Source organism: Centroberyx gerrardi, chromosome 13 (assembly GCF_048128805.1).
Source record: "Centroberyx gerrardi isolate f3 chromosome 13, fCenGer3.hap1.cur.20231027, whole genome shotgun sequence".
Taxonomy (NCBI): domain Eukaryota; kingdom Metazoa; phylum Chordata; class Actinopteri; order Beryciformes; family Berycidae; genus Centroberyx; species Centroberyx gerrardi.
In genome coordinates, this window is record NC_136009.1 from 26,012,328 (window position 1) to 26,035,420 (window position 23,093).

The 23,093-nt window shown below is 43.2% G+C and overlaps 2 protein-coding genes across 7 annotated transcripts in view; one reads left to right on the forward strand and one right to left on the reverse strand.

The window, feature by feature from the left end:
* Nucleotides 1-23,093, forward strand: part of crema (cAMP responsive element modulator a) — a 492,677-nt gene that overhangs the window by 395,594 nt on the left and 73,990 nt on the right. The gene's annotated exons all lie outside the window — the stretch shown is intronic.
* The window catches only part of pard3ab (par-3 family cell polarity regulator alpha, b), a 272,576-nt gene that overhangs the window by 217,819 nt on the left and 31,664 nt on the right, over nt 1-23,093 (reverse strand). For all 6 annotated transcript variants that reach the window (XM_071906610.2, XM_071906609.2, XM_071906608.2 and 3 more), the window contains exon 2: nt 1,349-1,450. In XM_071906610.2, the coding sequence (XP_071762711.2) occupies nt 1,349-1,450 (102 nt within the window). The remainder of the gene's footprint in view (nt 1-1,348; nt 1,451-23,093) is intronic.

Genomic DNA, 23,093 nt, shown 5'->3' on the forward strand with positions numbered 1-23,093 from the left:
TTTTTTTTTAAATCTCTAGTAGATCCATATTTGCTAAACCCTCATATCGCTACATTAATAAGGCACACAGTGTGGTATTTATCCACATCTAGGTCACACAGAGTTCTAGCTCTCTTGACATTTGTTGTTTAGATAGTGGGAAACATATGTAAGGCTAATGTAAACACACTGTGGCATGTACAGATGACAGAGATAGTTAACTGTTTTATTAATGAAAGCCAAACAACAGATAAGAGCTGCTTTGGTACACAAGGCTTTCTCTTATCTGATTGGTCAGCGCGGAAACAGGAAGCACTTCCTCTGCCTCGGATAGCAAGACGACCCGGTTTTAATGCAGGCCTAACGTTTCACACCAAGCTAATGATTAACTATTAATGCTACAAAACATACAGGTGATAATCGATTAATTTGCACACAGTGCTGATATTAAGCGCCACTTGTGAGGTCTTTGTTGTCAGGAAACACTGGAAAATTATAATACACTAATCCATCTCTGCACCAGTGTCACCAAGACAGATTTCTGTGCATCTATTGTACTCTGTGATTAATGTGACTGATCCTGAAGGGGTTTTGCTCATGCCGATACTGCGATAAACTTGGGCTTTCATGTATTAGACACAAAAAGCTTTCTCTCCCCCAGCAATCACACTAGAAACACTGAGAATGTAAGATGCACCATTCTGGACCGCTAGCTAGCAAGCGGAAAACTTAGCAATAGTTGAAATACTGCTAAAGAAAACAGAAGCATGGCACAGTAAGTGTTTAAGTTGGACTGGGTTCACCAACTACTCACAAGGTGCCCTTAGGCAAGGCAGACAACCCTAAAATGCTGCTGGAGCTGCTCAGTAGCCAATGGACTGTAGTTGTACAGGACATATCCCAGATGTGAATATGGTAACTAGTAATGCAGTGGTAAATAAAGGGGTGGGGTTATATTTTCCAAAAAGCCTGCATTTTTCTTCAAAACCATATCCTCATATATTGCATTAATTTGATAGTACTTAGTATGATATACTTTCAATGTATACTTTCAAATTCATGTCAGCCTAAAAATGTGGGTGAACTGAGTTTAGGTGGGTTGACCCTCCACATCCCTTTGTGTAACTCAGTATGAAGCAGGACGGTGCTGAAAAAGACTATCTCCAATGAACTCCTCTATCTCCTCCTACATGAAGAAGGGCTTACAACGAAAAAAGAAAATTCTTCAAACATGCGCGTTGCCCAAGCCATCAGTGCTCACAAAGCGCACTGCTCATGCTCTGAAACCACAGAGAACGGTGGGGAAATGTGTGTTAGAGCTTCTGCTTCAGATGCAACATTCACGTCTTCTCCTGCAGGCACGACTTACCCTGTCTTTATCGTCGGCCACGTCACAGAGCACATCGTCCAGGTCCAGGATGCCCCCGTCACCATGCTCCAGCCTGTGGACCTGCAGCCAGTAGCTGGCATCCTGGAGGAGGGAGAGAGAGAGAATTAGAATCACAGATAGTGTGCAATTGGCTGAAATCCAACATCCACTGTCTTGACATGTGCAAAATCATGATATGCCAGTAATTACATGTGTTTAAATAGCACTCTTCAAAACGGAGTTATAAAGTGCATTGCAATAAGTTGACAATAAGATGAAACTGTAAGGATCCCTATTTTTGGTCACTGCAGCTGCAAAAACTAAGAGGATACAGCAAAGAAAAATGGAATATGAAGTAAAAGAGGGTAATATAACCATGTGCAACCGACAATTTCAACACTAGAACATGTTCGGTTGATATGTATGAATGAAAGTGCAAAAAAGTACAGATTACAGCATTAAGAGGGTGTGCAATACAGCAGCAGTAGGTGCAGAAGAACTAATTAAGATGAAGAAAAAACATGAAAATTATGTACAAGATGAGAATACACCAAAAAATTATGAAATATGGGCAGTATGAAATAAGTTCAATGTGTATGCAATATATAACAAATGAGAGGAAAATAAGATACAATGAAAAAGCTTTATGTGAATTGAAAACAGGTTTCTTGACGGATAAAACGGGCAATTACAACAACAATAACGTTAAGTACAAGTAAATCCTATAAAAGCGTGTCGGTGTAGAAAGGTTTCAAGAAGCGATTTAAAACACGACGCTCATTTTGTCAGCCTGAGCTCCCGGAGCAGGACATTCCCGAGCCCCGGGGCCCGGAGGGAACTACAACCCCAGCTACTGGATAATTGAGTACGATTTCTTGTCAAATGCTCTGACATGTAAAAGCACATGCAAAGGTCACACTTACAAGATGAGCAGAGGTGGAGAGGTGAAGAAAGAGAGGGGTGAGGGTTAGAAAGGGAAATGACAGAGCAAAACGGAAATAATGCAAGAAAAAAATAAAGAAAGGGTGAAAGAATGAAAGAAAGAATGGATAATAATTAGCGACGGGACTCGATTCGATATGCGATATTGGGTTCTTGATTTGATACAACCACGATACGATGAAAAAAAATACAAGTTCAATGAAAACAAAGTCTGATTGTGCAGAATTATGTTTATTTCTTCACTTGCTAGAATGTAAACAATTAAAAAATGCAAGTGCAAACAATATCATTTGGATGGAGCGCTTGTGAAATTGTGATGGTCAAGCGTCTCATTTGTGATTACTACAGCAGAATAAAATAATATCACAATTAATTTTTCTGCCCCACGATACATATTGTCACATTTTTGTATTACGATATATTGAATTTCCATATATTGTCCCATCCTTAACAATAATGAACTATTTATACAGCAGTTTTCATACCTAGAATGCAGCTTCAGGTGCTTTACGAGCAGCACTAGGACAGATACGAATGTAAAGATGAGACAGGTGAAAAAAAAGGAAAGGAAGCCAGAAACGGTGAAAGAAAAAGCCAGACAGAGTACAATAAGTATAATAAGTTTAATATTCTCTATAGTTTTGAATCCTGTCGACACACAAAAAGCTACCACAGTACACACAACTGCAAGGGACACGTACAACTGCTAGATAATAGGGCAAATTCACTCTGAAATGTCTTGACATGTAAAACAAAAAAAAACACAACGTGACTGCATGCAAACCCACCCAAGGAAAGCAGTCAGATTGAAAAGCCGCAATCGAGCGAGAGACGAGGTGTACGCTGATACGACTGCACAGGTGTAACCATGTGTGTGTGTGTGTGTGTGTGTGTGTGTGTGTGTGTGTGTGTGTGTGTGTGTGTGTGTGTGTGTGTGTGTGTGTGTGTTTGACAAAGTATGAGTTAAGACGTGACTGTTTGGGTTCGGCCCCCACACAGAAGCCCCGAGGGTTACAGCCTCATTATCCACTTGTACAGTTCCAACTCACTGCAACACACGGAGCTCGCCATGCTAGACACAGCCAGCTGCAGCGCTGCAAAGGGCACAGGAGACATTATGTGGCTGGATAATAATAATAATAACTCTACAAAGTGTCACAAGATGAAAGGATAGCCTGAGAGGAAGAATTGCAGACGTTTGAAAGAGGAAGATAAGGGGAATGAGAGAAAATGATCAGAGGTGGAGAGAAAGAGAGGAAGAGGAGAAAAATAGATAAAGACATAAGAAATAAAGAAAAAGTTAAAGAAAGCAAGAATGAGCAAAAAAAAAAAGTGATAATCTGCGACATTTTCAAATAAATAAATGCCCATGTTGCTACAGCAATGAGCGCTGAGCAACAAAGATGGAGCCAAAAAAAAAAAAAACAGATCTTGCAGATTATCACTTTAATGATGAGATACAGAAAAGAACAAAAGAAGAGAAAAGACTGAAAGAACGAGTGGAATAAAGAGCAAAAGGTGCAGCAAAAGGACGACAGAGTGTGAACAGAAGAGCAGATGAAGTGCAGAGAAGAGCAAAAGAATGAAAGAGTGATGGAAAGAAAAAGGGGAAAGAGTGAGAAAAGGAGGTATGATACTGGTGTTCCCTGTGGCGTTGAGCCTTGTCAGCCACAAACACAAAGACTGCCAGACCGCCGTGACAGACGTCATGTGGTTTGTGACGGCCCGTGTCACTTCCTGTAAACTGGACTCCGCCCCCCTCCACCCCCTCCGCCCCCCCACAAACCCCCTGTGGATTCCAGCTGATGGCCATCTCACTCTGAAAGACTGAATTTTCTGACATTTTTTTTTTTTAAATCACACAATTCCCACTCCTTTCTAGTCGGGGAATTACAGTTTTGTTACCGCTTTGTTTTCCTGCTGTTTTGTGTTGTGGAACGCACGCACACACACACACACACACACACACACACACACACACACACACACACACACACACACACACACACACACACACACACACACACACATGTACAGCATAAATAGTTTCAATCCAAAATTATATTCCCCATTTGAAATGGCCTAAGTGACACCTGCATTTAAAAAAAATGATCAACATCACAAAATGAAAGTAAGTTACAGCAAACAGTATTTGACTTAAGTCTCTGGGTAAGAAAACTTCTCTATATTTAAAAACTGGATCCTCTATCCCTCTATGTTTTAGAGATATTGATTAATGAACAACACATTTTCCCCCCAAAAAGGAATGATATTTTTTGCATACTCTATGGCCCAATCTCATGACAGACTGTCACTGCGAGTAAATTACTTAGTAAACTACGATAGGAAGGCTGCTGACAGCACACTACTGTCCAACACCATCTATCTCTCTGTAAATGGACTTTAATGGAGCAGACCTGCTGGTCAATGGAAACCAAAGCCAAGCTGTAAAACTTCTATCTGACATAGAGAGGCGGGAAGTAGACCGTGTTCTCTAAATCTGCATCTGTCAACAAAGCAATGCAAACAAATCACTGTAACATAGGCTTTTTTTGTGTGTGTGTGTGTGTGTGAGAGAGAGATTGGAGGGGGAAGACCGTTTCCTTCTCAATAGAGACAAACCTGACAGAGCTTGCATTCAGCTCATTAAAACACAAGAAACACACAGGGATCTTTGTGTGTCATTTTCTTGCCTCCAGAGTTGCTATTTTCCAAACCCGTCTCGCCAGGTTTCACATCCAGCTGACTCGCTTTCAAACCCCGTCTAAATTAAATACATTACTCACATTTATACATCCATAGCGCTGAAAGTGTTTGGACAGATTTCTCTAGCCTTTATTTTAGCCAGCGACACTCGGCTTCACAGTCACACACTCAGCGGCTGATTTGGTGCTCTAGCTGAGATCATGAAGAGTTGTACCGAGTGTGTGAATGTGTGTATCCCTCCCTTCCCTCCTCCTGCAACTTGTTTTTGTACCTTTGTTTCTCCCTCTTTTTTTAATTGCATTTTGGTTACGGCATGTGCCTTCAAGTTTTGACTCAATTAAGGCATCTCCCTAAATACCAATTAAATCGGCTGTTGGCTTTCTTTCCCTCCATGCTAACACTGCGTGGCACTAAAATTAGGACAGTTGTCTCAAGTGAATGATGTAAGATTTATTTCTTGTCAATTCTGATTTGGGCATTCAAAGTTGCAGTAGTAGTTTGCATGCCTCGGGATCCAATTTTTAACCACACACCCATGTGGTCCAGATCAGAATTGGAAACAACTCCATGCAGCTGTTTGTTGTTCACGTCGATTAGAAAACATCTAGTCTAACTCAGCGGATGTCGGCTGCTTGGATAATCCTCCCATTGGCTCCTGCGAGTTTTGGCCGGCTCCATCCCCTTCCGCTCCACGCTGTGTGTTCCCTCTTTCAAACTGTCCCGTACAACACGCAACAACGAAGCTGGACGTCCAGCTAGCAGCAGAACACTAGCAGTTTTAAGATGGAAAACTAGTGCTGATGCTGTGCTAGTTCCACAACTAAATTTCCCTCTAAAATTATTTTAGAAGAGTGCCGTCACTGTGCCACGGGCTCAGTGCCGCTGGTTGCTTAACAATCAAACAACCCCAACTGTTTTCTTGCACTATCTGAGCTCAAAAACCGGTTCTTCTGTGCACAGTGTGGAAAATAGTCTGGCTAAGCAAAACTAGAAAACATCAGATCTGTGACGTGAAGGAAAAAAATCTGAATTGAGACACTTTGAGCTGAAGTGACCGGAGCCTTACACACCCCACACTAACAATTCAGACTAGAGGGTTCCAGCCGGGCGACCCCGGGTTATTTTCAGCCCAGGAGTGTGTTAACGTTTGGATTGGAGGAATTGGGTTATGGTGGTGTTGATGATGGTGTGTGTGTGTGTGTGTCTCTGCACGTGTTGCGGTCACCTATACCAGGCTCAGATAGTATGTGTCTGCTATGGCTAGGCAGGGCAGGCCACATCAAAGAGTGAGTAAAATGCTCTCTCTGTGTGTGTGTGTGTGTGTGTGTGTCATTCCGTGAGGCCCTGTTCATCTAGTAAAAATAGCTCACTGTAAATATCACAGTGCCACACTTAACAGAAGGGGACCAAGCCATAGTAAACAAGGTTATAGTGTGGCAGAGATGGAAAATAACACACACAGCTCTCTCTGATGTGGGTGACTCCACTTAAAACAGATCCATACCATACACACACACTCTACTACCATCTCGTCACCCACTGCAAACACAGTAAATATCTTCTGAACTCTCCTGAATTCTCTCTCTCTCTCTCTCTCTCTCTCTCTCTCTCTCTCTCTCTCTCTCTCTCTCTCTCTCTCTCTCTCTCTCTCTCTCTCTCTCTCTCTCTCTCTCTCTCTCTCTCTCTCTCTCTCTCTCTCTCTCTCTCTCTCTCTCTCTCTCTCTCTCTCTCTCTCTCTCTCTCTCTCTCTCTCTCTCTCTCTCTCTCTCTCTCTCTCTCTCTCTGAGCATCCCTCAGGGCCTAATTGAGGTTCCCATGATGCTAGTTTTGGCAGTCCCTGATCCAATGCAGTGTGTAAAAAAAAACCGAAGGACAGATCTGGAGTCAGATCAAAGACCTCGCCGCCCGCTGCAGCCCTCGTCAGCCCGGCAGATCTGGAAGCGGGCCAAGGGCAACACGCCGTCTGCGGGGAAAGCCCGGCACCGGCTACAGTGTGGAAAGGCAAGCGGGGGTCCTGAGCTGCACTGGGTCGATGGCACTGCCGGGGACAGGGACTTCATTTCCACCGGGGCTATCCATAAGAAAAAGTCATGGTACTGTATGACGATGTGTCGCACAAAAGCGATCACCAAACACACTGAGGGTTTAGAGCAAAAAGGGCATTACATTTTTCTAATTTTATATCAGAGGAAAAATAAAACTTTAAATGACTGCATTTTCTTTATTTTAAACAGAACACAGAAAGTATTCATAGTTTCACAGAGATTAAGATTCAGAAAATTGATATGCTATATAAAGCTTAAAGCTAAAAAGTGCACTTTTTGCACCGAATTTAATCTAGAGTTTTCACTTGTTCACTTGTTTCACGTTTCACTCAAATTTTGTTTTGATTAAGAATGTGTTCTTTTGACCATCATATAGAGCTCAATGATAGCTTTCTGATGATATATAATATTGATTTTCAGACAAAATGTCGCCCCTTTCACACCAAACCCTCGATATATTACATCATATTATGGGTGAAATGTCCCTTTAAGATGTTAAAGGGACATCTGGATATGAGGGTCTGGATATGATCAGAAGCACTTTATTCGCAGAGTACAATAAATGCACAATAAGTCTACATACATACATTCACTGTTCTATAGCTGTGTGTACTGAAGCAGTGCGGTACACAGTTTGGTTACAGCTGCAGAGGGAAGTGCAGTGAGCGACCGTCACTGCATTGGTCTATTGTACCATTAGGATGCAGTGTGCTCACTTTGTATGTGTTCAACATGACAAACAGGAAGCAGAACGGCCCATAACAGGAACTGGACAGGGGAAGAGTGAAGTTTGTGCCAACTGACAATAAGCTCTGTTACGACTTCCATGTGCAGAATGATTTTTTTGGGTCCAATCACATGGTTACAGTTTGTTTTCCTTGGTCTGAACTAGGGCTGCAACTAACGATTATTTTCATTATCAATTAATCTATTGATTTGTATTTTTTTTCGATTAATCAATTAATCATTTAATCTATAACATGTTAAATGCCCATCACAAGTTCCCAGAGCCCAAAGTGATTCTTAAAATTTCTAACTTAGTCTGACCAGCAGCCATATTAGTTAGAAGTATTCATTTTATAATAATATGAAACAGAGAAAAGCAGCAAATCTTTGCATTTGTGAAGCTGTAACCAGCAAATGTTTGGTATTTTTACTTATAAATGACTAAAGCGATTAATCGATTATCAGAATTATAATCGATACATTTTCTGTCGATCTACTAATCGATTAATCCACTAATCATTTAAGCTCTAGTCCAAACCATAGTTGAAAAGTTGACTTCATAGCATCTTTGTATTTGGTTTATTTAGGTTCATACTGCCCAGTTACAAAAAAAAAGTCACATGACTCACAAGTCGCTTGTTTATTGGACGGAGTTTTGGTAACCTGTCATCCCACCAGGTTAGAGATTTTGGCCACAGAAAAGAGTCAAAACAAATCCAATTATTGGTGTGAACGCGCCCTATATGTGTCCGTGTGTGTGTATGCATGCATGTCTGAATTTTACAACTTCCTTATATTCCTTCACTTAAACATGACGTTGATGTACAATGCATGGTGTGCTCCAATAAACAGTGCTGGCAATTAGGAGAAATGCCTCTTCACAGGCACAGTGACACATAAACGCGCCACAGGGGAAACCGGTCTCCAATTTGTCCCGTCATTTCAATCCTCATCTGGTTTAATGACCCATGATGTCAGCTGCGATGATGTCACAGGCAGACACTGCAGAACACACAACAGCAGTCCAGAACCCGGCGTTCAAAAGATATTAAAGCTACAGGGGGGAGTAAACACTGAACCAGACATCCAGAGGAAACACCCAAATGTCTCTCCAGGACTCTGACCCGGACTGCCGGTCAGAGGAGAGCGACTACAAGGACGACTCCGATGATGAGGAGGAGGAGGAGGAGGCTCGTTACGTCGACCTCGTCCTCCTGCACCTCAACCTGAGGCTGTTTGAACATCTCCACCTCAACAACGCTGTGATAGACCGGGAGAGCGAGGCGGGGTCGAGCGAGGCGGGGTCGAGCGAGGCGGGGTCGAGCGAGGCGGGGTCGAGCGAGGCCGGGTCGAGCTCCGACGAAGACGAAGACGAGACGGTGACGGATCTCCTCTGGGAGCTGCTGGACTATATAATGAGCCAAATTGACCTTCTGCTCTCCAGATCTCCCTCAGCTTCGTCCGGTAACTCTTCAGATGGACAGATGACAGATATAAACAACATTTTTTCGGATGACTTGGAGGCTGGAGACGCGGCAGCGAGGCCAACGGACCTGTGAAGTTACAAATCTGCTGGAAACCCACTCTCAGGTTTCCCACGTTGATGCATTTTGTTTATGAAGTTTGAACAACCATCAGACAAACACACCTATTCAAGATTTTTATCTTCTTGCAAATAAAAAAAAGGATAAAGAAGTGAAGGTCGCATTTGTAGCATTTCATTCCAAAATGCCATTTTGGGAAAACAAATGTTACCTAAAGCTTATTGCTCAATGTCATTTAAAAAACACATGATTACATCCTCTAAAATGTTAGCAGTTTGGATGTAAATGGGTCAAGATACCTAATAACTTACAATAATATTCAGTGAGTTTTACTTTCATATCATCAATGGTTTGGTGAGAGTTTGTCACATTTTCCCTCAAATGGATATCACATTTTAGTTTGAAATTCTTCATGTGATTCATGCGGTTCAACAAGGCCGAGCCCAAATCTCGGGATAACTTTCCAACAATAACATTTCTGACAAGATTCAGTTGTTGTCCCCGAGCAACAACGTCCACTGTTCTGGATCTAAGAGGCTCCCAACCGAGTCTGAACTTGGATGAGTCTGTCGTTAATGCCGGAGCATAATAGAGGATGCCTTGACTTTCGGGCCCGGTCCAAACATGCAGCGGTTCAGGCCCGCTGCACAGGGCTGCGATGTCAATGACAGCGGTCTGTATGCACTGCTGAACACACACAGAGAGAGCAGCATGCACAATGAGCAGCAGTGTTAGGACTGGGTGAACTGGCTTACCCAGTGGCACCGAGGGAGACTGGAGCGTTTGGACAGAAGAGGAGCAAAGCCACTGCTCTTTTTTTCCGCTCGATGGCTTCCTCTGTGTGTCCATAATCCGATCTAATGGCACACAACGTAAAAAGAGAGTATAGAGACAGGTGGAGGCTGACAATCTTCTCTGCGATGATCTCATTTGTTTACGGTAATGATACTAATATCTCAAAATTGATGTGGTAATGATTTATTGATGTTAAAATGCTACACGTATCGCCTTTAATGTTCACGCTCGATCCTTTTTCCTGTCTCCATTTGTCTGTCTGTATCTATCCATCTGTTTTGATGTCTTTCTCTTCATCTCTCCCTTTGTCTCTCTCTCACTCTCTCTCTCACCATGTCTTTCTTTCTGTCTATCTCCATTTAGGTTTTACTCTCTCTCCTTGCATCTTCTTCTGGATTCCCATCTCTTCACGCCTTTCTCTGTCTCTCTTTCCCTCTGTCTCTCTCTCTCTCTTCTTCTGGATTCCCATCTCTTCATGCCTTTCTCTGTCTCTCTCTCTCTCTTCTTCTGGATTCCCATCTCTTCATGCCTTTCTCTGTCTCTCTTTCCCTCTGTCTCTCTCTCTCTTCTTCTGGATTTCCATCTCTTCATGCCTTTCTCTGTCTCTCTTTCCCACTGTCTCTCTCTCTCTTCTTCTGGATTTCCATCTCTTCACGCCTTTCTCTGTCTCTCTTTCCCTCTGTCTCTCTCTCCCTTCTTCTGGATTCCCATCTCTTCACGCCTTTCTCTGTCTCTCTTTCCCTCTGTCTCTCTCTCTCTTCTTCTGGATTTCCATCTCTTCATGCCTTTCTCTGTCTCTCTTTCCCACTGTCTCCCTCTCTCTCTTCTTCTGGATTCCCATCTCTTCACGCCTTTCTCTGTCTCTCTTTCCCTCTGTCTCTCTCTCTCTTCTTCTGGATTCCCATCTCTTCACGCCTTTCTCTGTCTCTCTTTCCCTCTGTCTCTCTCTCTACCGTTTCCTTCTCACACTTTTCCTCCCCCCCTCCCCGTCCTTCCTAAACTTTAACAGAACACCGTCCCACAGCTGACACACATACGGGCTTGATTTATATTCACTTAACTGCGGCAGCGCATCCTCTCTGTGAATCCCTTGGCTATCTACCCCGATATAACCCCTGCGATTCTGCATCGATGCGGATTCACAGCAGATCGAAAACGCATTCTTGTGTAAGTCTTCATTTGCATGTTTACAGTGTGACACCGTTTTGTACTCCCCAGAGTGCTTCCTATCGCTAAAAAATGCATTTCGCTGCAGCCTTCTCTCCCGCTCTCTCACTTTGGAAAGAATGGATGGGGCGGAGATAGAAACACACACACACACACACACAGAGAGAGAAGATCTGAGAGCATAATTAAGTGAGTGTGGATTTAGGATTACGTGTAGGGAGTTTTTTTCTTTTTTAAACCAAGGCCAGATGGAGACAGGGGGAGTAAGTTACTTAAAGGCACTGTGATGGTGGAAGCCGCTAAAAGGAAGACAACATGACACTTATCTTGTGGGGAGTTTAGAAAACAGTGTAATACAATTTGCAACAATCCCATCACAAGCTTTTGTGCTGCTCCTCACAGCAGGCGACAGTAATGGATTAAGAGCACACAGGAGGCTTAATGTCAACTGGTATAGGCTGATTAAACATTTCTGCATTCAACACAGGCTTGTTGGAGCAGTGAAGTGATTTAGACAATATGCAGTGAACTGGACCATGACCTTTGTCTTTATACATCGGTCACACGTCTGGTATATGAGCTTTTTTCTGTTTCTCTTTGTGTGTAGCTTAAGAAACTGTGGCAAGACTGGGTCCCTTTGGTGTAATGCATGATCAACCAACCTTGAGAAACCCCAATCTACTAGTGACAAAATAATACAAATCCTAGAGGGAAACCAAATGAGGGATTTCATTCTCAAACACTATCTAACCATTTTTATAAAAAAAAAAAAAAGTGAATAGAAATTTGGCAAAGGAAAAAAGGGAACACCAAGGCACTCTTACTTGTATATTAAAAATGCCTTTATTATCTTGGCATGTCCAATAAGGAGACACTCTCCTTATTGGACATGCCAAGATAATAAAGGCACTATTCTCCCTTTTTCCTTTGTTTGATGATCAAGTCTTGTACCCAAAGAGCACCTTACTACATACACTGGAATTCAGCTGAGCACGCCTATTTTCTCTCATTAATAGAAATTTGGCGTTCAATAGGTCAAAAATATAGCTGATTGTGCACTTCATAGTCAAAGATCTTTAAAACAGCTGATAACATAAAACTTTTCGCAAAATGTGTTTTACATTCATGTGAACAATCATTTTGTCACTTTTTTCAAATGGTTAATATCTGACTTTGTAATGAAACTCTTCAAATATTATACCCCATCTTCATCTAGTACACAAAAACCTCTCCGCTCTACTGATCGAGCTCGACGAATCCCCTTCCAGGCCGGTGTGATGTTCAGCGGCGTGAGCACGAGCGTGGCCCGGGCTTCACGGCGCACGCGGCCCGCACTGCGGGGTCGAGGCGAGGCGGAGGTAAGGAACAAAAGACCCTTTCACTGCCGTATAATGACACCAGTGGGGCGAGGGGCGGAAATTGGAAAATGTCATTCAAGTGCTGCGTGATGTGTTTAAAACCCAGAGAGAGAGAGAGATTTCTGTACAAAGACAGATGTGTCAAAGTGGCAAAGAGGAGCTACAACGTGTGTGTGTGTGTGTAACGTGAATTTATGCAGTGCTTTTAAAGGTGCTATGTGTATCATTTTAACATCGCTAAATCATTACCACATTAATTTGAGACATTCCAATTATTATCGAAAACAAACATCATCGCCGAGAAGATTGTCGGCCTCTACTGGCCTCTACACTGCTTTTTATATTGCGTGCCAACTGGTCAGGTTTGGCGGGAAATCTGCTGGATTGCTTTACGGCACAAAAGAAGAAGAGAGCGCTGTTCTTCCACTACAAATGGAGCTAAAGCTTTCAGAGTTCCTCGCAATAGAAGACGGTGGAACAAGTGAAAGTTATAAAGTGTTATTGGCTCTTAGGCTTTTGCTTGCTCTTCAAAACAAAAGCACACCGAGCAGCACCGGGGAAGGGTGAGGAGAAACAAGTAGAAACATCCTCTTTGTGACGGAAAGCAACGGGGGTTCATGGGAAATGTGGTTGTAATTTTGAGAAACACAAACACTAACAAAACTACTGGCATGAGACAGAGGCTACCACTCGTCTCGACAATGGTCTCATTTGTTAAAAGGTAATTATACCTATATATCACACTCAATTTGACAACGATATATTGAAGTTTAAACCCTTTAATAAATACTATACTGCTCTCTCAACAAAGGACATAAATACAGATTAAATAAAGAGCAAACAAACTTTCAGGTATGGGGCCAGAGCTTATAAACATGCATATGCACGTGTATAGCTGTGTGTGTGTGTGTGTGTGTGTGTGTGTGTGCATCTATGCCTGCATTCACATCCTCTGCCTGACTGCCTAGCATTGCCCATAGTGCCCAATTCAAGTGCCAAGCATTCCTCCTGTTGTAAGTGCCAAGTGGAATTCAAGGCCCTGGACTTCTGCCAGACTTACTGCTTTGCCATTTACTGTCTATAGAATTAACACCCGCCCGGTCCCACTGTGCTGTGATGTGTGTGTGTGTGTGTGTGTGTGGGGGGGGGGGGGGGGGGGGGGCAAAGGCTGCGGCCCGTAGTTATTTATATTCAGTTTGGATGGGAAAGAAGAGGCGAGGGGTTTCAATCAAGGTGACAGGCCACAAAAACACAGCCAGAGTGAGAGAGAGGAGGCAGCCAAAGTTCTCCGACTCCATCCAAAACCAAAACGCTCTCTAGCCATGCCTCTCTCTCTCTTTCTCTCTCTCATTCCGTGTGTTTCTTCCTCTCTCGCTCCATGTCTCTTCGTGTCTCTCTCTCTCTCTCCTGCTGTCTCAGTCTCTCTCTCTCACTACATTTATCTCTCTCATGTCTCCATCACTCCTTACCTCTCTCTCTCACTGCATCCCTCTCACACACTCCATGTCTCTCTGTCACTCCATGTCTCTCTCTCTCTCCGTCTCTCTATGTCTCTCTCTCACTCTTAATCAGAAGCATGACAAGTCTACTTGTGCTGCCAAACAATATACAATATTTTTTACTTTTACAGAACAAAATGAATCAAAAACAACTACATACACAAACAATAAAACAAAGCCTTTTTCTTACCAACTCTCTCTCTCTCTCTCTGTTTGCCAGTGTTGAATGTCCCACCCCCCCCACCCCCCTCTCTTATGAGAAATGCAGCCACTTTGCAGATCCAGAGCTTCATCTTTCCTTCTCTACGGGACAATTCATCATCCAAGATCCTCATCCCTGCCTCCCTCCGTCCAATTCTTGGGTTCTACATCTTCTAATATTGTGGCTGTAAAACCAAAACCACAAATCTGCCTTTTATCAGGAATGAAGAATTTGTACTGTCTGATTGATGCTCATGTATTTTTGAAAGTTGTAACAGGGCCATGAAAGTAAGTAAAACCCCAAAGTTGCAGCCATGTGTTTTTTTCTCCCCCACAACAGCAGTGATATATACTTCTTTATACTTTTGTACATGCTTCTGGCTGATTGTACCTCAATCCTACAGATGGCCAGTCCATGAGTCTAAGCATTGCACTTCAAATTTTAGAAACTGCAATCTATCCTATAGTAAATTAAAACAAAACTTTCTCACCTATATCTTTTGTGCAAGGATAGCAAAACAGACCTATCCGCCTGATGTGGCAGACCTGAATATCTACAACCAGATCTGAATATCTATTTTGCATTTTTGCTACCTTGTCATCATGTCAGCCATGTTGACCAGCACAAGCTTGGCTGTCTCCACTGCAAAATGGTACGAATTAATACCGACAGAACCGAATGAACCATGTGTCTTCATCGTTCCTTTCCTCCATCTATCTGTCCCTCCATACTGTACATTAGGGCTGAGCTATATATACCGAAAATTTACCAAAACCGACCAAACTTTCTACATGTCGCTCTGTCCAGTAAATACATTTGTACAAGTAGCCAACTCTGCATAAACGGTTTCACTTGTGTTGCTTCACACTTCAAATAGCAGAGCTAGTGTATAACCAGCTTTGTCAGGCCAGCTAGAGGACAGAATGTGAATTAAGGTGGGTTTACCTTCAAAATAAAAGCATAATTTTTATATACCGTATTTCCTCTAATAGTGGCCGCTAGTCAATTAAAAGCCAGGTCTCTGATAATGGCCGGGGTCGTGGTCGACACAAACAAATAAAGGCTGGCCTCAAATACAGGCCGGGGAAAAAAACAAAGGAAAAAACAACGGTGGATACCGGTAAACTCCTGGTGCCTGTTTGTAACTGTAGTTTGTAGTAATGTATTACCGTAATTATCGGTAATGCATTGCAGTAACAAAAAAACGGCTACCTAACGTACCCCAACAGAAGCAGATCAGAAAACAAGGAGGCTTCGTACTAAAATATGAGCAAATATACATATCAAACAGAGGGAATTAGAAATAAAGGCCTGTCTCTAATATAAGCCTGCTTCCAATAAAGGCCTGGTACCCTCTGCAGTTGAGGTAAATAAAGGCCCGGGCCAATATTAGAGGAAATACGGTATATGATACATTGATGAATGTTGTTTTTCTGTACCGGGGTTAGAAAAATAAACAAATATCGTTTCATTTATCATGAGAGGTATATGTGTCCAGCCCTACTGTACACCCATATCTACTGTACACAACCACTGCTCCCACAGTCCTCGTGCCACACCTCCATCAAGGTCAATGCTCAAGGCCCCACCTCTCTATCATCCACTTATCTATCAATGTTTCACCCTGCTGTCCTTCCATTCAGCCGCTCAACCAGACTAATCACGCAGCCCTTGTCTCCGAAAAACAGAAACGGAGGGAAAAAAACAGAAAACCGAGACAGAAACCAGAGGGAACCGCAGGCTGAAGCGAGCACCTCGGCAGCTCCGTGTCTCACACAGAACAATGTCTCTATTGAAAGAAACCCTCATATCTGATCAAACCAGGCCAGCGCTTGACAGTTTCACATACTACACTCTAAAAATAGTCCCAATTACACTGCCTACGAGCACAGACGTCAACGCAGAGGTACGTACGATTAATCAGCGGGCTTTTATTCATCACGCCGAGCATTAAAAACACCAAACAACGGGGTCTTTACCTCAATTTCAGCATGAGTGAGCCACAGTTTGAGAGTGTGCCTTTACTGCTGGGATTAGTTCCCCATAGTGTAATTACGGATGTGATAAGGAACAAAAAATGAAAAAGCAGGGAACTAGTAAGAGGAGGGGAGGAAAGATGTGGGAAGAGGAGGAGAGTGAGGAAGAATGCCAAAATCACAATCAAGTACCATAAATGAAGCAATAATGACAATTTACAGAGTTTCATAGTATGTACTGACACATGATGCAACGGTATTTCCCATGAAGAAATGGGATAAAAAAGCATATTCAAAGCGCTCTTCTCATATTTCCCATATATCTCACTATTTGAGCAGCCCATACAGGAACATTAACAACAACACAAGTGCATTTTTGCTTTAGATTCATTTTGAATGCTGTGATGCAATAAACTAGTTTTCAAATCTGGCGTTTTTCATTATGTAGTTTACAAAAAAAATAAAAGCTTTAATGCTGTCAAGCAATGCTGAAAGCGTGAACTACAGGGACCAGAATTCATTGCGCATGGTGCGGTGCTCCTTCAAGTCGCGTCATGTCTGTGCCGACATGAGCTGAATACAGAGGTAACGTATGAAATGTAATCTACATGATATAAAGAAAACCATAACCTGTGGGAAATGCTGTACAAGGACAACCGGATCTGCAAAGGGACGGTGCAAGACACTTCACCACGCAGCCTAATGAACACAATGCATAATGAACGCTCTGCCGCTCAGAAGGCTTTGGTTGTTTACATCTTTAATTTATCGTTCCGCCTCCTGTGCAGTGAAACCCAAGGCGGCCTGGGAGGAAGAGAGGACAGAGGGGAAGAGATGAAGAGGATAGATAGAGGCGACCTGCAGGGCCGGGAGCCAAGGAAGACAACATGATTCACAGGAAGAGAGAGGGGGGGGAGAGACAGAGAGAGAGAGAGAGAGAGAGGGGGAGAAAGAAAGAGAGAGAGTGAAGGCAATCTCATGAGCCTGCAGTTTCACAACGCCTCCAAACAAACTTGATTCATCCCGATGGATATTTCATTAAGCGGACGCTGTGTCGCTGCCCCTGCTGTTTCAATGCAGACCTTCTTTCTTCTGCATCACACTCAAGACAGGACATTAAAAACTCCAAACCAGGGCGGGGCAATATATTGTATAATATCGATATCATCATATGGGACTAGATATTGTCTGGGGTCGTAATATTGTGAAATAACTTAAATGTCACTTCTTCCTGATCTTAAAGGCATTACAGTAAAGTGACACAATTTTAGCCTGTCCTAGCTGAGTAAAATGAACAATTATTGACTTTCCTCACTCCTTATTACACATTACTGATTACTAATGATCAATACAAATTTTCAAAATGTTCTTGTGTGTAAGTATCTTATGAAAGCATGAATACTCCCCAAAATATTGTCAAATTCTCGATATCGAGGTATTCGGTGTAAAATATTGTGATATTTGATTTTGTCAATATCGCCCAGCCCTACTTCAAACCTAATAAAAACTTTATTTTTTTTTAGATATTTTACAGTTGGTCCCTCCATCCATCTCTCCAACCAGACTAGCTGCTGCAGACTGGACCTGCTGCCCCTCATTGGCTGTTGGTGGGGATCAAACTTTGGTCTTATTACAGGAAAGTCTCTCTAACCTCCAGGCTACTTTCCCTACCTCTCGTCCTTAGACACAATCAGAAGCGAACCTCTATCAATCCATTTGCTGCCCGTCCAGCTATAGCAGTAATCAGCTTAGCGCTTGAGAGCGGAGTAAAAGCATTCAGGATAAACAGTGGAGCGCACCGTGTCCTCGCACCTCGCTGCGGTGACCTTCACACAGGTTGTATGTTAACTGGCTGATGGTAAAAAATCAATGGAGTGTGAATCAGAGAGAGGAGAGGAGCAGGCCTTTTCTCACCCAGCGAGAGGGGAGAGGAAGATGAGGAGGAAGAGGGAGGACAGGTCACTCAGAGAAAGAGTAGAAGAGATAACCGTGTGTGTAGTGTGTGTGTGTGGAGAGAGAGAGAGAGAGAGAGAGAGAGAGAGAGAGAGAGAGAGAGAGAGAGAGAGAGAGAGAGAGAGAGAGAGAGAGAGAGAGAGAGAGAGAGAGAGAGAGAGAGAGAGAGAGAGAGAGAGAGAGAGAGAGAGAAATCAATGTTTCATGGAAAGGGAAGTTTGTTTTGCTGTCCTGTTGTGTCCCCATTCGTGTGAGTGTGTGAGGAGATCTGATGATTTACAGCCCGGGCCAGAAAAATCTAGGAAAATTGTTTTCGGACCGGGCGGTGGGAACAGAGTAACACACTTAGATAAAAGAAGTGATACACAGTAGGGCTGAAAGATATTGACAAAAAATCTAACGGCGATTATTCGGCGGAATATTGAAATTGCGAAGTTTTTCTTGTCATAAATTCTTTAGAACTTAAAAATTGTTTGAAGAAACATGACTTTGTTAAAAAAAGAAATAGATGTCAGTGTGCAGGATTTACTGAGTTTGAGTATGATGAAAGGTTTTCCAATTAAGAACCAATAATGTTCTTGATTTATGGATCAAAGACTACCTGCAGCTCTAAAACACCTTGTTTAGAAATCCATTTTGGACACTCCTCTCTCTTAATTGCTTAAGAGAAGTTGCAAAGTTCATATTGCGATTTTGATTTTTTTTCCGATTGTTCAGCTCTAATACAAAGGTCTACTTTCAGGCAACTTGGATGGGCATCAGTGCCTGAGAAGTTGCTTTGGCATTGTTGCTTTAATCACATAGCAACATGTTGTTCCCAGGAAACTTTTGACTGGCTTTCTGACCCTGTGGCTCACTTTCATGTCTGTGGGTCGGAGTGCTGCCCAAAAATTCCCCCGTGCATCGCCACACTAATTCACAATCAGCCGTTTTGCCCCTCATCAGCAGCTGGCACCGCCATGATTCGAGAACATCATTTAGACTGGATTTATGCAAGTCATTTATACATGAACTCCATGTAAAAAGCAGCATTAAGGCCGTCTGTGGTTGTTATTCTTAGTGAGGCACTGTGCCCAAGCCACAGTGTTTTGAAAAGTTCACCGCTGAAATATTTGGGCTATGTTTGGCGCTTCCGTTAGCTAGAACACTTCCAGCAAGCGAGCCCAACAACAATCTAATCACTGTAATGCTCACAAATGAAGGCCATCTTATCGGAGCAAATTGCTCATTTTCATTCCATTAAGCTTACTCTGAGAGATAGGCCCAGACAACACTTTCATACAAATAGCAACACAGACTCATTTTCACCCAGACACAAAGTGCTCTTTGGCTGCCATTAAAACCAGACCTGGGTCAAAAGGTAGTTGCACATTTTCCATGGTATTTGTTTTAATCTACTTGGAGTACCAGGTGAGTGGGGTTTACTGCATCAGGATAATTCAGACAGAGAGAAAAGTTGTAAATCATAGATAAGCGTACTAAATTGTCTCGCCTAATTGTCTTGTCAAATTGTCTTGTCATGTCGAGTCTAAACTTTCTGGTCTTCATTATACTGTCATAAGTAATAATCCCTACCCATCTGGTGCTCAAATCAAACACTAAGAATTATTTCCAAATACTATTTGGCCACGGTCTGCACAAAATAAGCCAGCCATTTGAAAAAAGCATTCTGTCAAAACTGCACGGTGACAGGAAACTGTGGGCCTTGCAGGGATTTGGTTACACTTTTTAGAAATCCCAGACATGAACTGATAAAAAGGGACACATTTGTGCTTTCAGCCATAATATCTTAGTCATCGCAGCCTATTCTTCTGTGCAAAGAAATTCCTTTGACCGTTTCAGAACAGAAAGCCACAGCAACTGCGTAAATGCTTTCTGACAACGGCAAAGCGAGCCTCTTTATAACAATGGGGGAAAAAAAATCAAGCCTTCATAATACAAAACGACAAAAGTTCCCATTTGGACTTTGAAAAGCTCTTTAAAAGTTCCCATTTACACTTTAAAGAGTCTCGGAGCCGGCCGGAGGAAATGAGAACGTAGGAAATGACTGTGGAGTTTCTGTTTGGGGTCAGCCTCGGAGAAAACGGGGAGGTAAATTGGAGACACACGTCAGAGAGGCGTCTACAGTTACACCGGCTGTCCGCCTGCCAACGCTTCCCCCCTGGCCCAACCTCTCCTGATCCCCGAACAAGGAGGAGGACTGAAACCCGGCCTAAGTGGAAGAAAACCATCCAGAAACCCTTAAGGCGGCTTCTCGACGGCGGGCCGGGAACTAAACTTGGCACCGCTCCCCCGTCAGCCTGAGTGACACTTCGATAAATACCTAAAAAGGAGACCGCAAATTAATTCGGTGGAGCAAAACTTTTCAATTGAAGGGCAGAAATACAGAAAGCGCTAAGCCGAATCAATAGCCAGGAAGTCCGGACAACAGGGGAGAGCCAGCAGACTTAGTGCCCAGCGGCAAAACCTTCCATTCTTCTTAAGCACTTGTCCGTCAACAGGGATTAGACCATTTCCAAAGCTTGATATCATTATCGAACATTTCAATTCAGTATGGGTTCTGTTGTTCTCAAGTATGACGAGCTGACATGTCCTAGCATGAAATGAGACGGTGAATGGAGAGAGGAAGAGAGAGAGAGAGAGAGGAAGGAGAAGAGAGAGAGAGAGTGAGTGAGTCAAGAAAAACAGGTGAGAAAAATAACCCTCTCCTCTCAGGATTTCTGAGGAGAGAGAGAGAGAGAGAGAGAGAGAGAGAGAGAGAGAGAGAGAGAGAGAGAGAGAGAGAGAGAGAGAGAGAGAGAGAGAGAGAGAGAGAGTGAGTCAGGTAAAGTGACTATAGTTTAGTATGAGAGAGAGTCCGGTAAAGTGACTATAGTTTAGTATGAGAGAGAGCGTCAGGTAAAGTGACTATAGTTTAGTATGAGAGAGAGTCAGGTAAAGTGACTATAGTTTAGTATGAGAGAGAGAGTCAGGTAAAGTGACTATAGTTTAGTATGAGAGAGAGTCAGGTAAAGTGACTATAGTTTAGTATGAGAGAGAGAGTCAGGTAAAGTGACTATAGTTTAGTATGAGAGAGAGCGTCAGGTAAAGTGACTATAGTTTAGTATGAGAGAGAGTCAGGTAAAGTGACTATAGTTTAGTATGAGAGAGAGAGTCAGGTAAAGTGACTATAGTTTAGTATGAGAGAGAGCGTCAGGTAAAGTGACTATAGTTTAGTATGAGTGAGAGTCAGGTAAAGTGACTATATTTTAGTATGGGAGAGAGAGAGAGGGTGAGTCAAGAAAACGGGTGAGAAAAATAACCCTTTCCTCTGCATTTCTGAGGAGAGGAGAGAGAGAGAGAGAGAGAGAGAGAGAGAGAGAGAGAGACAGAGAGAGAGAGAGAGAGACAGAGAGAGGGAGAGAGAGAGGGTGAGTCAAGAAAAACGGGTGAGGAAAATAACCCTCTCCTCTGCATTTCTGAGGAGAGAGAGAGAGAGACAGAGAGAGAGAGGGAGAGAGAGAGAGAGAGAGAGAGAGAGAGGGCTAATAGTGATAAAGAAAGAGGGGGTAGACAACAAGGCGAGAAAACAAGTGTGACAACATATCCCAATCCTTTGCCTGAGATCCTGAGAGAAATCGAGAGACAAACAACAAGAGGGAGTGAGACAGAGGACGAGAGAGAGATAGAGAGACAGACAGAGACATGAACAGAGAAACAGCAAGAGGGAGTGAGACAGAGGACGACAGAGAGATAGAGAGACAGACAGAGAAACAACAAGAGGGAGTGAGACAGAGGACGACAGAGAGATAGAGAGACAGACAGAGAAACAACAAGAGGGAGTGAGACAGAGGACGACAGAGAGATAGAGAGACAGACAGAGAAACAACAAGAGGGAGTGAGACAGAGGACGACAGAGAGATAGAGAGACAGACAGAGAAACAACAAGAGGGAGTGAGACAGAGGACGACAGAGAGATAGAGAGACAGACAGAGAAACAACAAGAGGGAGTGAGACAGAGGACGACAGAGAGATAGAGAGACAGACAGAGAAACAACAAGAGGGAGTGAGACAGAGGACGACAGAGAGATAAAGAGACAGACAGAGACATGAACAGAGAAACAGCAAGAGGGGCAGACGGAGGCAGAGGGAGTGCCAAGAGGCCATTTGCTGGAGCCTTGGCATTGAGAGCCAGTCATCCGGAGTTCAGCGGAGATACATGATCCTCTGCGAGTGTTGTCATCCACAACTGACCTGCTCCGGCTAGCGAGAGGGGAAGCTGCCTTCAGCTCAGAACAGACACAGCGACAAAAGGAGACATCAATAGCATCAATTAGGCATGTTCGTGAGACTCTATTGATCCCCCGAAGGAGAAATGTGTCTTCTCGCTCGTCCCGCCCTTCCAAAAGGGATGTCAAAGTGTCAAAGGGTCGGCCGAAGCAGCGCCCCCTGGAGCTAGCGGGGATTCGGTGTCTTGCTCGGGGACACTTCAGCAGGGCGGATGCTTGCTGTCATGGGCGCTTGAACCCGAAGGAGGGTCTCCCAAATCACTGTGAACACCCCGCTGCCTCACATTTACTAAGCGGTATGTAATAGTATCCCAAAGTGCACAAAAACTATTGTTATAATGTAATTAGGAAAAATGAACAGGTCAAAGAACTCCCTTTGTGCCTTACTCTATTTCCCAGCTTAACCGGCTCATAAGGCGATTAAATGTTGCTCTTTTGCATTTTTGCACTGGACTATCAATGATATCTTATTTTAGGGATTCTGTGCTTATATGTGTTTCATGTGTTCTGTTTTTATCTGCAGTGTTTGTTCCATGACGTTTTTTTACCTTTGCGTTTACCTGA